The sequence below is a fragment of the Camelina sativa genome, chromosome 10 (assembly GCF_000633955.1).
Source record: "Camelina sativa cultivar DH55 chromosome 10, Cs, whole genome shotgun sequence".
NCBI lineage: Eukaryota > Viridiplantae > Streptophyta > Magnoliopsida > Brassicales > Brassicaceae > Camelina > Camelina sativa.
This window is the reverse complement of record NC_025694.1, coordinates 9409378-9423697: the sequence shown is the minus strand read 5'-3', so window position 1 is coordinate 9423697 and position 14320 is coordinate 9409378. Positions and strand designations below refer to the sequence as shown.

At 35.0% G+C, this 14320-nt stretch overlaps 3 protein-coding genes and 1 pseudogene across 5 annotated transcripts in view; 1 reads left to right on the top strand and 3 right to left on the bottom strand.

The window, feature by feature from the left end:
* Window positions 759–4058, bottom strand: LOC104718131 (proteinaceous RNase P 3-like). Of its 3 annotated transcripts, none has more exons than XM_010435805.1 (6): window positions 3957–4058; window positions 2143–3214; window positions 1679–1780; window positions 1417–1595; window positions 1129–1318; window positions 759–1025 (listed from the first exon to the last, which is right to left on the bottom strand). In XM_010435805.1, the coding sequence occupies exons 2-6, from the start codon at window positions 3127–3129 to the stop codon at window positions 930–932; spliced, it is 1554 nt and encodes a 517-aa protein (XP_010434107.1). In that variant the 5' UTR covers window positions 3130–3214; window positions 3957–4058; the 3' UTR covers window positions 759–929. The 3 variants fall into 3 exon arrangements, with proteins under 3 accessions (XP_010434107.1, XP_010434109.1, XP_010434108.1); XM_010435807.2 differs by having other exon boundaries at window positions 3915–4051; XM_010435806.1 differs by having other exon boundaries at window positions 3875–3963.
* LOC104718130 lies at window positions 5154–5611 on the top strand. The gene has a single exon (XM_010435804.1). It carries the CDS (start codon window positions 5169–5171, stop codon window positions 5523–5525), a length of 357 nt encoding a protein of 118 aa, XP_010434106.1. The 5' UTR covers window positions 5154–5168; the 3' UTR covers window positions 5526–5611.
* On the bottom strand, window positions 7527–10691 carry LOC104718129 (annotated as a pseudogene).
* Window positions 11047–14320, bottom strand: part of LOC104718128 (protein DETOXIFICATION 39) — an 8024-nt gene continuing 4750 nt past the window's right edge. The window contains exons 3-9 of the mRNA XM_010435802.2: window positions 13707–14172; window positions 13335–13391; window positions 13015–13253; window positions 12792–12910; window positions 12609–12695; window positions 12425–12486; window positions 11047–11377 (exon numbers count right to left, since the gene is read on the bottom strand). Of these exons, the coding sequence (XP_010434104.1) occupies window position 11377; window positions 12425–12486; window positions 12609–12695; window positions 12792–12910; window positions 13015–13253; window positions 13335–13391; window positions 13707–14172 (1031 nt within the window). The 3' untranslated portion in view covers window positions 11047–11376. The remainder of the gene's footprint in view (window positions 11378–12424; window positions 12487–12608; window positions 12696–12791; window positions 12911–13014; window positions 13254–13334; window positions 13392–13706; window positions 14173–14320) is intronic.

The following is a 14320-nucleotide window of genomic DNA, read 5'->3' as shown; positions in this document are numbered from 1 at the left end:
TGTTTAATTAATTTCGTTTTTGTTAACACATGTCAAATTTTATTGAGAACACACGTACAGTCTAATTATAAAGTATATTGAGTTTGTTAGTTTTCCTTTTTGATTAATTTTGTTAGTTTTCCTTTTTTATTTAGAAAAATAATTTTTTTATAATATAAACTTGTAAAATTCTGTAAATAAAACTAGACATGTGTCATGATCTAATCAATATATTTGACACGTGTCACTATCTTGTTAATGAGTAACTTTTACATTTTTTGAATATAAACATATAAAATTCTGTAAATAGAATTAGACACGTGTCGACATCTAATCAATATATTTGACGCGTGTCACAATCTTGTAAATAACTGATTTTGTCATCAAAATTTATATAATAAGATATTCAAAACCAAAAGACTCATTTTCATTAATTTTGACATTTGTTTTTGTATAATATTCAAGAATTAATTTTTCAATACTAACGCGATGGTAATAATATAAATGAAAAGAAAATTATAGAAAAGTAGTGCTAAAAGTTTTGGTGCGACCAGAAATATTTGATTCAACTGTTGTTTCGTGATTTTACTAAACAAAATACAATCTTTCATTGCTTGGGGAATATCATAATTTAGTCGTAGTCGGATAACTGACTAAAATTTGGGTTGTCCATTAATGTAGCATTATTATTATTTTTTTCAATAGTTTTGATGTTTTATTTGATGTATTACTTCAATCATTATTTACTTTCAATACTTTTCTTGTTATACTTGTGTTGATTATTAAACCAATGTTTATTTGAAGAAGATCAAAAACCTTGTAAAACATTCTTTCTTACAACAAAAATCAAACCGGTCTGAGTTCTAAAACTAAAACAGCTCTGATTTCTAACACCTTAGGGTGGAAAATTGGTGAAATGATGATGACTTGGACAAATAGAGTGAATCAATCTATACACTCTCCCTTGTAATGCAAATCCAACTTCTCAAAGATTCCTCATTGTTTAAGCAGGTTATTGGAACGTGCCATGATCCTTTCTCCGATTCCTGAATTTATATCCCAAAAAAAAACAAACATTGATTCAGGTATTGATTCAACACAAAAAGACTAAAACAGAAAACACATATTTGAAATAAGATTGTGAAAAACCTGAATCACAACTGAAAAGGGAGGAGGCATTTCAAGCTTGAGAGAACCTTTCACAAAGGTAAACCGAACTTGATGTCTTTCTTTCCATTTTTGGAAAAAACTGTTACTTAATAGTTCAAAAATGTGATCTCTCATCTCATCATTAGTCACAAGTAAACACTTGAGTTTAGCAGCAGCATAGAGCCAATACCTGAAATCAAAATATCAAACAAAAAGAAACCAATTATTGAGTAACCAAACCAAAACCATGTCAGTGGGATTATAAAAGAAGCTTAAGTCACTTCATACCAATCATCATTGGAACCTGGTGGAGTCGCATATAGGACATTGTTATTAATCCATTCTTCCACCAAATTCCGGTGATTCGGGTTGTCTAAAAGAGCATTGACCCGTTTCTTGTGCAACAGAATTAGCGGCTGCTTTTTGTTACCACTTTGATTGTAAAGCTCCTTCACTACAGCTTCAAGCTGCTCTTGTTCACCATATTGTATTGTGTTAGTATTCGCAGGAATGTATTTAAAAACACAAAGGAATAAAAATCGATGAGAACCTGTGGAAGACTGAAACCACCATCTGCAAAATTTTGTTGGTAGAGCCCAATATTTGCTCCATCTACTATAGCTTCGTAATCTTCATTCTTTTCAAGCCACTCCTGAGATAATTGACATTCGAATGTTATTTAGATAATAATCAACAAGTATACTTCTTCTGTTTTCAATAATATCTCTGATTCAAGCCAAAAAAAATACTTAATAGAGTTCCACCATGAATAGAAGGGAGACCTAGATTACATCCAAGGAAATCTAAACAACATAAACTACATTGGAGCATTTACTATTCTTGAACTCCAAGCACTATTACCTTTGTCTATATAACCATCAAAATTGACTACGTAAATAACATAAACTTGCTTTCAATATTTTATCTCATGCAAGATTATATCTACCAGAACTTATAAATTCCACACAATATTAGAGGCAAACTAAGAGAAATCATCCATTATTTATCTCTAACCTGAAACTCGCTGAAGTCCGCCATTGGCTCACATGAATTCATTTTCGCCTTCCTCTCCATAGCTAAAGCCACCAAAGAATCCACAAAATTTTCAGTCTCTAACTCATTCGTATCTATACTATCCAAATGTTCGTCACAGCTCAAGCATTTCCCGGCTGGACTAACACTACCTTTCTTCACAGTCCATTTGCCTTCCCCAACCCACCCAAGACCATGCCACCCTCCCCCATTCTTCAAAACAGCAGCTCTAAGCAGGTCAATATCAAACCCAATCCCATTAGCACAAACCTCACTAGCTTTCTCTCCACAGAACCATTCCTCGATAATTTTTGAAGTCTCTTCACTAACGCAGCCAACACATTCTCTTAATTTATGCAAATACTTATAAACCTTCTTTTCTCTGCCCGTTGCAGCGCTTACCTTCAGCAAAGCCGAGATCTCTGCCTCCTCCAACACAATACCTGAAGCATCCATGTGGTCTTCCACTTCATAACCCTTTTCAGCCTCTAAACTCTCACAGAAACAGAGCAAAGCTGGAGAATAAGTTCTCAGACGGGGGAACGATACACCACCAACAGCAACAATGTCTTTGACAAGCTTAAAAGCATAATCACCGTCACCTTTGGCAGCAGCTAGTCGTGCCACTGCAGTGACGCAGGACTCATTAGGACTTACCCCGGAACTAACCATACGATCAAAAATTTGGAAGCCACGGTCGATGGCAAGGGTTTGAAGAGACGGGTCACTAATGGACGCAGAGCAGAGGTAAAGAAGGCTTTGGAAGTGTTGCTGGCTGAGGCGAATGTCAGTGGAAGTGATAGCTGCATCATATAGAGCCAACGCAGCTGAGAGGTTCTTGGACTTGGAACAGGAATGAAGATTAATAAGGAGATTCTTCTCTGGATTACGGCCTCCCTTCTTCTTCTTGTTTGGTTTTGTAGGGCTTTCGTCGTGGTGGCAAGAGCGGCGTTTATCAGTACCAGCCATAGAACAGTATATGTGCAAATTAACAGGGCGGTTTCTTAATGTTACAAGCTTTGAATTAACGAATCTGAATGATGAAACCCTTACCCTGAGCCATCATAAAAACCCAAAATTAGATCGAGCAGAAACAAACCAGTTAACAACATTCCAAACACAATCTTTTCACAGAGATTGAGGCACTAGAAGGAATAAAATAGTCACAATGTCCCGTATTTTTCTTCCATAAAGCTTAAGGCCAATTTCTTCAAAACAAAGATCTGATGCTTTCATTGATATTAGTTCACTCAGTCTTTCGAAAAAACAAAAAACTACTACAGGGATTAAACAAAAGGAATGTAATTTTGTATAGTTTCATCAATCTATACTCCTATTGATCAGTTTTGCACCTGCCTAGCAAATTCAGGATCCAATTGAAGGCTGATCCAATCAAACTGTTATCTTTTATTCCCAGAACCCAAGCAAAACATGAATAGGATCATACAGACCCAGAAACAAAGTTTACACCAAAGATTTTATCTTCGAATTATCTCAACACCACACTAAAATTTAAAACCATGAAATTGATTCATCAGAACCTAGGGAGTAAGGAACATGCATAAATCATAAACACTCGAGACGGGTTCCAAGGCTGTGAAAACTACGATACTCTGACTAATCCTGAACAAGTCCTGATTAATCTAGGTTAAAAAAGCTTCTACATTGAACAGAAACAACTAGGGGTTTATAAATCTCTGTACTTTAGCTGTACCTTAGAATAAAGGCAGAAACTTTAAGGTATAGAAACGAACCCAAAAGGGAAGGTCAAAGCAGTATTTGTCGAAGAAGCTAACCTGCGAGGAATGGCTCGATAGGATAAGCGAGTTTGAGAGAGACAAGGCGGCACGGCGCTGAGCAAAGAAGAAGGCAGTGAAGGTTTTTTTTAATTTCATAGCTTTTCCATATTTTTTTTAATCAACCTTATTTGGGTTTCTTCCAAAAAATCCAAAATAAAAATAAATAAAGAAGCTATTTCAACTTATTTTCATTATTTCATACAAAAAAATAATAATTTTGTAATAGTTAAAAAATAAAATAAAATTGTATTTATTTATGCATTAAAAATTTATATGAATGTTGATTGTTAAAAACTATAAGTCTATAACGGGGTGTTCAAACCATGATTTTGGAGAATTTGATGGGATTTTGGAGAATTTGATGGGATTTTGATAGATTTTAGGGAAGTTGATATGATTTTTTGTAAAAAAATTTCAAATCCCACCTAAAACCATGAGATTTGGATTTCTGTAATTTTAACTAAACAAATCCTCTCAAATCCTCTAGAATCCTAAAAATCATTAAAATTCAAATCCACAAAACTATTTTGAATAACAATGGATTTTAAAGTAAATTGTTAAATCATCAGTTCAATAACAGTATATTTTAATACACTTTTTAAAATCCACGATTGAATAACATAGGATTTGTAAATTTCACACAAATCACTGAAAATATTAAGTTGAATACTTATGTATATAATGAATATACTACATAAGATAAATATTTATAGTACTGTAGTCTACAATGACTTTAGAATTGGGTTAATGGTTATTTGGAAGACTCCAGAGAGTTGGAATACAAAAATTTTGTGAGGTGATTTAGGTGAAGCAATACGTATAGCCGTATAGGGAACAAAGTCAAAAACTAGAAAATGTTAAGACACCTGATTTTAACCTATCACATTGCTATTAGTTAATTTTATTATTAACCAAATTTTCACTTAATAAAAAATTAACAATATATTCATTTAAATCTTGTATTGTTTAAATCTCTTAATATATCAAAAAAAAAATTTGTTTCGTCCAGTTAAATTTATTAATTACCTACTAGTTATATGTACATGTGCGTGAACCACAGGAATAATGGATAGTCCACATGTTATGTTTATATGGTCAAACAATATAAAATCCCCACATATGCCACTACCTATGTATATAATGTACGATGATCCTCATTCTATTAACTAAACTTACTCACCCCACTTAATTTAGCTCAAAAAAGAAAAAATGGCAATGATGAAGAATCCAAACCAATACACAAAGATAGAGAAAGAAGATCCTAATGAGATAATTCACAGGAGAGCTCAGTTTCTGATCCACAAGATTCTCCAACGAGCCGATACAGAGACATTAAGACATGTACAGAAGAGAAATACTACTATGAAAACACCGTCCTTTAGAGTGGTTGGGATAAGAATGAAGATAGGGAAGAAGCTGAGGAAGCTGAGGAAGAGTTGTGTAATGGCAAACAAGCATGGTGATCTTATGCCACGTTTACTCAAATCTCTTAGACGTTATTTCTTCTGTTCATCTCCTCCTCGAAATGTCTCCGATCTTCAACCTCTCTTCGCTCTTTGTGTTTGATTGAATACTTTTTGTAGGGAAGACACTATTTTGTTTTCCTTGTCATTCCATATCATATATTGAATAAATTAATACTCGTATCTAGATCTATGTTAGCAATGGTGTAAACTATATCTATATGAACCGTGTGGGTCTATAATTCACAGACGAATTGTTATCAGAGATTCAGAGATAATAAATAAGGGATCTGGATTCACATCTTATCACATTTATTTAATAGTCCATCTCATGAACTTGTTATAAAATCTCCATGTCCTAAATTAAGGTCCTATGAATTGCAAAAAAATATATATATATATATATCAAGTATGTCCATAAAACGACTGATACAAATAAAGCTTCAGGTGTTTTATAATGTCATGGGAGTATGGGACGCATAAATGATTAATTTGGGTAATTGTTTGACATAACATAGGTATTTTTTTTTTGCTTTCTGTTACTCATCTAGCACTTTTCAAACTAGATTTGTTGAGTTGAAGTCCAGCAAACAAATCATAGCATAACAACACCTCAGACTCAGACGTCACATCTGCCACACACACAAAAAAAAACAAAATGTGTTCTAGAGCTATATTGGGAGATGGTGAACCGGAGATCGACCGAGATCGACGGTTTAGATGATAAACCCAAAAATGGAAGTCATGAAGATATTATTCTAGAAGATATTAGATAAATGTTAATATTGGTTTAGGAAGTTTAACATTGTCAAGAGTGTATAAATAATATTTAGTTTACATTTATCCTTATCTTAGTTTAGGAAACTCATCTCTATATAAGAGAATGTATCTTGTACAATTACGATCATGAGAGTCTAATACAATTCTTCCTTTAACACATTGTCTGCTCTTACTCTCATGAAATCTATCAAGCTAGAAACAAGAATTTAAGCACTTACACGGTTTATATGTTTGTGTGTGAATCAAATGATGTTGTTTTATTGGTCAAGGCAGTGGGATCTATCTATATTTGACGTATTCTCTTGTCCTCTTTTCTTCATTGTAAAATTATACATGTTGGTTATATATTTTAGAAATTAGTGTCGGACATACAGTGCTGGTTTAGATAGGGGGACAAGAGGTGCGACCGCCCCGGGTTCATAGATTAAGGAAGCAAATAATGTAAGATTAAGGGGCATAAAAAATAAATAATGCAAGATAAAGGGGTACAAAAAAAAAAATAATGCAAGATAAATGGGCACAAAAAATAATGTAAAATAAAAGAGGCAAAAAAAAAATTTGTAACACAAAAATAATTCATTAAAATATGTTTTAACGATTTATTTTTATGAGTCAATAACCAAAAAAACTCTTTATCTTCTATAATTATCTCAACTTACTCCAACGTAGAATGAAAATAAATTTTTATAATTTTATCAAGTGTTTATATATTATCAAAATGAAACCCATATTTTTTTTTAACATATAACAAATGTTAAAAAAAAAATTTGGTCTTTCATTCAAAAAAAGAAAATTCCCCAGGGGCTCCTAAAAATCTTGAGCCGGCACTGGGGACATATGAGCAAAAGGGAAAATGGTTGTCTGAATTAGTGGACTAAGGTGTACGATTGTGTTGACCAAAAACTAAAGAGATGTGTACGATTGTGAACATGGCATCAGTCCATTGAACCTCTCTTCCTTAAGATTAGTAATTAAGGTCGGTGATGCTTTAATGCTTTACGAAGCATTTTGATTCCTATACCGTTGACTTATTTTATCTTTCTTTACGTAGGGAAGTTGACTATAACAAGTTTTAAATTGCAAATTTATTTAGTTTGTACGATCATTAATTAAATATCTGACAATCACTCTTATAATTAACTCGCGTTTGTCTAATAGGTCTTCTAATAGAACAGCAGGCGATCCGCGATTGCCATCACAAATGTACAAGTTGAGATTTATTATGTGTTTCTAGTGAACCGGGCTAATTTTACTGAACACAATGTGAATCAAACCAGACCAAAATTATACATTAAACTTAGGTAAAAAAAAGGTTAAGAAACTGTAAAACCAAGCTAGCTACATTGATATACTATATAACTGTTACATTAAAATTCATGATAAATTTTATTCAAAAAAAAAAAAAATCATGATAAATAATCAAACACTTGCTTCAAAGCACAAGAATATATCCATTTGATTACAACTTTTACTAGATTGAGATCCATCAGATTTAGCCAAAATACTTTTTTCCAAGGAAAAAAAAAAGAAGAAACAAAAATCAGTGAATTGTTCTTTAATGTGCTAATTATATATCAAAATTCCTTTTTAAAAGATTTCTTTTAAAACTACTTTATATAAATCTATTACGAATTCTGGCGAGAGTCTTTGTCCTCGTCCCACATATCCAATCGCTTTCTTGATGTTTCCACCTGAACCATCGTGTTATAAGAATCTTAGTAATCTCGACACGCCCTTGTGCATGAAACCAAATCTAACTTTTGATAAATGATCTTAAAATATGTAACTTAATTTCATGTAAATGTAACGTTACCTCTTTATCCCAATCTGTTTTATACGTCACGTAAAGCAAGATGAGTGTTTGCATGAAGGTACCTCCAATCATCCCGGTGCGATCCATACTCCCTACAACCAAATTCACATACAATTATTTTCTAATCTATATAATCATAGCAAAAACATATATATAGTGTACACATTACATTCTGTACTGCTGAACTCCCCAAACCCGAGTTCGAATCCCCAATATCTCATATTAATATTTTTTTCCTGTAATTGACCTCCCTAAATTTTAATCCTGGGTCCGCCACTGAGGCCACGTATGTCTGCCATCCACATCCCACTGCCACTCCTACAAACAACACCAAACCAAAATTTATTACGCCTGATTTGGTTAATATACGCCGATTTTCTCCGGTTTTAGCTAAATAATTGCGTGAACTATTCTGTATACCGAATAATACAGGTTGGATTCCGTTGAGAATGATGGTGACGGCGAGAAAGGGACAAAGGTCAGAGACGACCTCAGCCACCTCAACGTCCGACGTGAAAATGTAGCTAACGTAATCACGTGACCATATCACGGCGAGGGCCTCCACGACAGAGATCACGAAGGAAGCAAAAGTCGCGGTCCATGTAGAGAACAACACCGATTTTGGATTTCCTGCTCCAAGCTCATTACTTGTTCGTACACTGTCCATGTCATAGTTTCCTTTTTCTTTTAATGATTTAATTTCAGCAATGTTTTTTAAAATATAAATTTGGTTGAAAATCATTTAAGTAATAAAACTATTACTAACCTTACAGCCGCATTGAACCCGACCGAAACCATGAATGACAATGCTGAAATTGACATACTACAAAAGAGAACGTAAAAAATGGAAACGTAATGAACTAATGGACTTACCAGATGGATAAAGAATCAAGAGAGAGTGCAGGATCTTTGAGCAAACCGGCGAGAAGTACAAGAATTTGTGAATACCACATTTCCAAACAGATCATTACAGCGGAGCCAGCGGACAGTTTGAAGAAGCTCCAAAGACCATGGAACGATCTCCAACTAAAACCAGTTCACGTGTCTCTAAACCTTAGGCTAGATATAATGTAAACCGTCTGAGCCCCAACTATGAACCACCAAGAGATAGTAAGAACGTAAGCAATACCCATAAGGCCCATGTTCATTACATATACGGTGACCCACGCCAATGATATCTGGATGAGGAGTGCGGCAGCTGAGATGTACGCGCTTGGAGCCACCACGCTTTGAGCCTGGAGAAATTTTTGGGCCGTGAAGTTTATGGCGTAGGCGAAGATTTGTGGGATGAGTCCGGCGATGTACAAAGATCCCATGTACGACACTGATTTGGGCTCGCCTAAGAGGAGAAGAATCGGGTACGAGAAGGTGTATAGTACTGTCATAGGTAAGCCAACTATAGCGAGAACTATTGTTGCTCTTTGTAGATAGATCCCAAGCATATCGTACCGATGGGCACCATACGCTTGTCCACATAGTGTCTCGACCGCACTACCCATACCCAACTGTTTTTAAAAAAAAAACCCAAAAAAAAACCTAAATTATATATATATTTTATTCGACGTCACAAGTGTAGGACGTATATATATCAAAAGTGAAAAGAAAAAAAAATTCATGTGTTCATACTTCACACCTTTATAAATGTTATGAATTGAAAAGTAAAGGATTATTCTCTTTCGTACTCCAAAATTTTAATTTTCTTTTTACACAAAATCTGTTAACCATAGTGGTTTTGGTGAGATTGTTTGGGGTTTTCTGTGTTAATGGAAGTAGGAGCTGCTGACTTCATAACATAAGTTTCGATCTTTAAGAGACTATGAGTTGTTGATTTCATTTTTATTATTACCAGCAGTTATACTTTAAAATATTTTAATAACTAATTAAATGATATATGTATATACTGTAGGTAGATTATTAATACACTAGTCGTCCACCAGTAACAAAAAAAATTATAATGGAATTAAAGAGTCCAAAGTAGAAGGTCCTAGTTGGAGGATGTCTTTAATTTTTTTTTTTACTTTAATTTGATTTTTTTAAGAAACATTTCTATAAAATAAGCAGAAAAATCTCTCCAACATGTGTTCCTCTTGACTGGTGAGAACATTTTCCCACCTAATAATTTACTCTAACTAGTTTAACCAATTACTGTCTTAGTTCTTAAACTTGTTCCATACCTCACTAAGAATACAAACCATTAATTAACGTCAAACAAAACAATCAATATCAGTTATGTTTCTAGTCTCCACACATATGTAAAGTGACTCTAAGCGTACCATGAGGGCATATACGAGATTGAAGCTGCTATTCCCGATGGACGCGGCAGCGAGTTGGTTACTGCCGAGACGTCCGGCGAAGATACGAGCGGAAATACCCATTCCGCTGTTGACTAAATAAATGAGTATCGCCGGAAATGCCAACCGGAAAAGTAGTTTTAACTCCATGCACGCTCCTAAATATATATACACGCCTCCGGTACGGCAAGCTACTCTCGGTTAACACGCTCTCGAGCCCAACCTCCAACGGAGATTTCTTCTCCGTGCCCACCAACGGCCGCCGGAGATCGACTCTCTCCACCGTCTCATTTGACACATCCATATGCTATTATTTAGTTTATGACAAGTTTTACGAGAAAAGAGTTGTTTATATAAAGATCATATATCCATTGAGGAAATTGGGTGGAATGTGACGATCGGTTGGGTTTTAAAATATTTTATAACGAAGATAAGAAACAAAGACTTTTGTGTTATAAAAACAGGGAATTTTACAACGTAACATGTCACAATGTTTGGTTTTTTGTTCTTTTTCAAATGGAACGAACAAAATTAGAGAGCGACAAGAGAGTGTGTGGAAAGATCCAGGGGACAAGACAAAAAAAAAAGACTGTAAGTTGTTTATATAAAACAATAGAATGTATAAATTCTTTAAAAGGAATCTATCAATGCAAAGCAAAAGCACTAAAAATAATATTTATACAAATAAATTGCATAGAATAAACGTGTACAATAATACTTTATGTTTTAAAAATTGGATGCCGATCTTGGTCCAGTCACATAAAAATTAATCAAAAATAAAAGAGAAATTCTTGATTTGTTTTGAAGTGGTCGATTATTATTCCCTATCTTTCTAATAAATTAATGTTTTGCTTATATAATTAACTATTATCTTCAAAATAATACTTTAGAGAAAAAGGTTATAAGATTAATAAATTTAAGAACGACATTTAGTAGATAAATTAAAGAGCAATCCGCCAGGTTAAAAAAATGTTTTCCCTGAGACAAAAGGCTACATCAAAACAACCTCACATCACTTGCTTTCTTTTCTTTAGTGTCCTTCACTCCTCCACACTTGTTATAAGTTATAACCTGAGTTTTGTAATGTGTTAATGTCACTGTAATTATTTCTTTAGAAAAGTGACTTTTTTTTTTTGTTGTAAAATTCTTACTAGTTTTGGCGAGGTTCCTTCTTTTCGTCCCACATATCCAAACGTTTCTTAGCCTTTTCCACCTGGATCATTATGTAATAATAATCTTAATATTTTGACATATCCTTTGACATCAAATTAAGCTTATTATACTGACTATATGATATAAAACAATAAGATGTAACTAAATTTCACGCAACATTACCTCTTTATCCCAATCTGTTCGGTACGTGACGTAAAGTAAGATGAGTGTTTGCATGAGGGTACCTCCAATCATCCCGGTCCATATTCCCTATAACCAAAGTCCAAAGTTCAGATAAATTTCTTTTTATCAAACTGATGATAATAAAGCATATATTATACATAGAATATATATATGAAACCGAACCTTGGCTTGATAATTGAAAGTGAAGCCGAGAATACAGCCAACGGGAATACCAACAATATAGTAACAACCAACGTTCACATATGCCACGTATGTCTGCCATCCACATCCCACTGCCACTCCTACAAACAATACCAATCCAAAATTTGTTACACCCGGTTCGGTGAATATGCCTCGGTTTTCTCCGGTTTTGGCTAAAATAATTGCCTGCATTATTTATGTATACCGGACAAAACAGGTTGGATTCCGTTGAGAATGATGGTGACGGCGAGAAAAGGACAGAGCTCCGAGACGGCTTCAGCCACGTGAATGTCCGACGTGAAAATGTAGCTAACGTAATCTCGTGACCATATCACGGCGAGTGCCTCCGCCACGGAGATCACGAAGGAAACAAAAGTCGCCGTCCATGTAGAGAACAATGCTGATTTCGGATTTCCTGCTCCAAGCTCATTACTAGTTCGTACGCTGTCAATGTCATATAATCTTTTGTTTAATAAAAAATCATGTTTCATCTTTAGCAACGTTTGGTTGACAAATAATGCAAACCTTGCAGCCGCGTTGAAACCAACGGAAACCATNATTTTTTTGTTGTAAAATTCTTACTAGTTTTGGCGAGGTTCCTTCTTTTCGTCCCACATATCCAAACGTTTCTTAGCCTTTTCCACCTGGATCATTATGTAATAATAATCTTAATATTTTGACATATCCTTTGACATCAAATTAAGCTTATTATACTGACTATATGATATAAAACAATAAGATGTAACTAAATTTCACGCAACATTACCTCTTTATCCCAATCTGTTCGGTACGTGACGTAAAGTAAGATGAGTGTTTGCATGAGGGTACCTCCAATCATCCCGGTCCATATTCCCTATAACCAAAGTCCAAAGTTCAGATAAATTTCTTTTTATCAAACTGATGATAATAAAGCATATATTATACATAGAATATATATATGAAACCGAACCTTGGCTTGATAATTGAAAGTGAAGCCGAGAATACAGCCAACGGGAATACCAACAATATAGTAACAACCAACGTTCACATATGCCACGTATGTCTGCCATCCACATCCCACTGCCACTCCTACAAACAATACCAATCCAAAATTTGTTACACCCGGTTCGGTGAATATGCCTCGGTTTTCTCCGGTTTTGGCTAAAATAATTGCCTGCATTATTTATGTATACCGGACAAAACAGGTTGGATTCCGTTGAGAATGATGGTGACGGCGAGAAAAGGACAGAGCTCCGAGACGGCTTCAGCCACGTGAATGTCCGACGTGAAAATGTAGCTAACGTAATCTCGTGACCATATCACGGCGAGTGCCTCCGCCACGGAGATCACGAAGGAAACAAAAGTCGCCGTCCATGTAGAGAACAATGCTGATTTCGGATTTCCTGCTCCAAGCTCATTACTAGTTCGTACGCTGTCAATGTCATATAATCTTTTGTTTAATAAAAAATCATGTTTCATCTTTAGCAACGTTTGGTTGACAAATAATGCAAACCTTGCAGCCGCGTTGAAACCAACGGAAACCATGAAGGATAATGTTGAAATTGACATGCTGCAAAAACAAAACAAAGTGTTAGATAAAATTAAGAAAAATAGTTGTGTTCCAATATTTGTTTCCTTAAAGAGCAATTCTAATGAATACTGATAATAAGAAAGGAAAAATAAAAATAAGTAATCAAGTTGCACTCTCTATCCCCAACGTTAAGAAGATAGTGAGGTTTCGATGTAAACATCGCAAAATTGAGTTGACCTTCCTTTTTATTTCTATGTTTATTTTTGTGATAGATAAGTATTATTTTAAAAAACCTCAGTTAAAAAAAGGTCAACACAATAAAAAACAGAAATGATACTAATTAGTGGACTTTACCATATGGAGAGAGAATCAAGCGAGCGTGTTGGATCTTTAAGCAAACCGGCGAGAAGAACAAGAATCTGTGAATACCACATTTCCAGACAAATCATAACAGCAGAGCCAGCAGATAGTTTGAAGAAGCTCCAAAGACCATGGAACGATGTCCAACTAAGACCAGTCCACGTGTGTCTGAACCTCGGACTAACAGCTATGTAAAAACTCTGGGCCCCAACTATGACCCACCAAGAGATAGTAAGAACATAAGCTATGCCCATAAGGCCCATGTTCATTACATATACGGCGACCCATGTCAGCGATATCTGGAGGAGGAGTGCGACGGCTGAGATGTACGCGCTGGGGGACACAACGCTCTGGGCTTGGAGGAATTTTTGGGCCGTGAAGTTTACGGCGTAAGCGAATATCTGAGGGATGAGTCCGGTGATGTACATGGATCCCATGTAGGACACTGTTTTAGGCTCGCCTAAGAGGATAAGAATCGGGTACGAGAAGGTGTATAGTATTGTCATGGGTAAGCCAACTAGAGCAAGGACAATTGTTGCTCTTTGGAGATAGATCCCAAGCATGTCATACCGGTGGGCGCCATATGCTTGTCCACATAGTGTCTCGAC

Bases quoted from the DNA above. Each gene is read 5' to 3' on its own strand.
- LOC104718131 (XM_010435805.1), bottom strand. From the start codon at position 3,129: ATGGCTGGTACTGATAAACGCCGCTCTTGCCACCACGACGAAAGCCCT. The intron at 1,781-2,142 runs GTTAGAGATAAA...CAATTATCTCAG, and splicing joins CGGACTTCAGCGAGTTTCAG to GAGTGGCTTGAAAAGAATGA. The intron at 1,596-1,678 runs GTTCTCATCGAT...GAACAAGAGCAG, and splicing joins GTGGTTTCAGTCTTCCACAG to CTTGAAGCTGTAGTGAAGGA.
- LOC104718130 (XM_010435804.1), top strand. From the start codon at position 5,169: ATGGCAATGATGAAGAATCCAAACCAATACACAAAGATAGAGAAAGAA.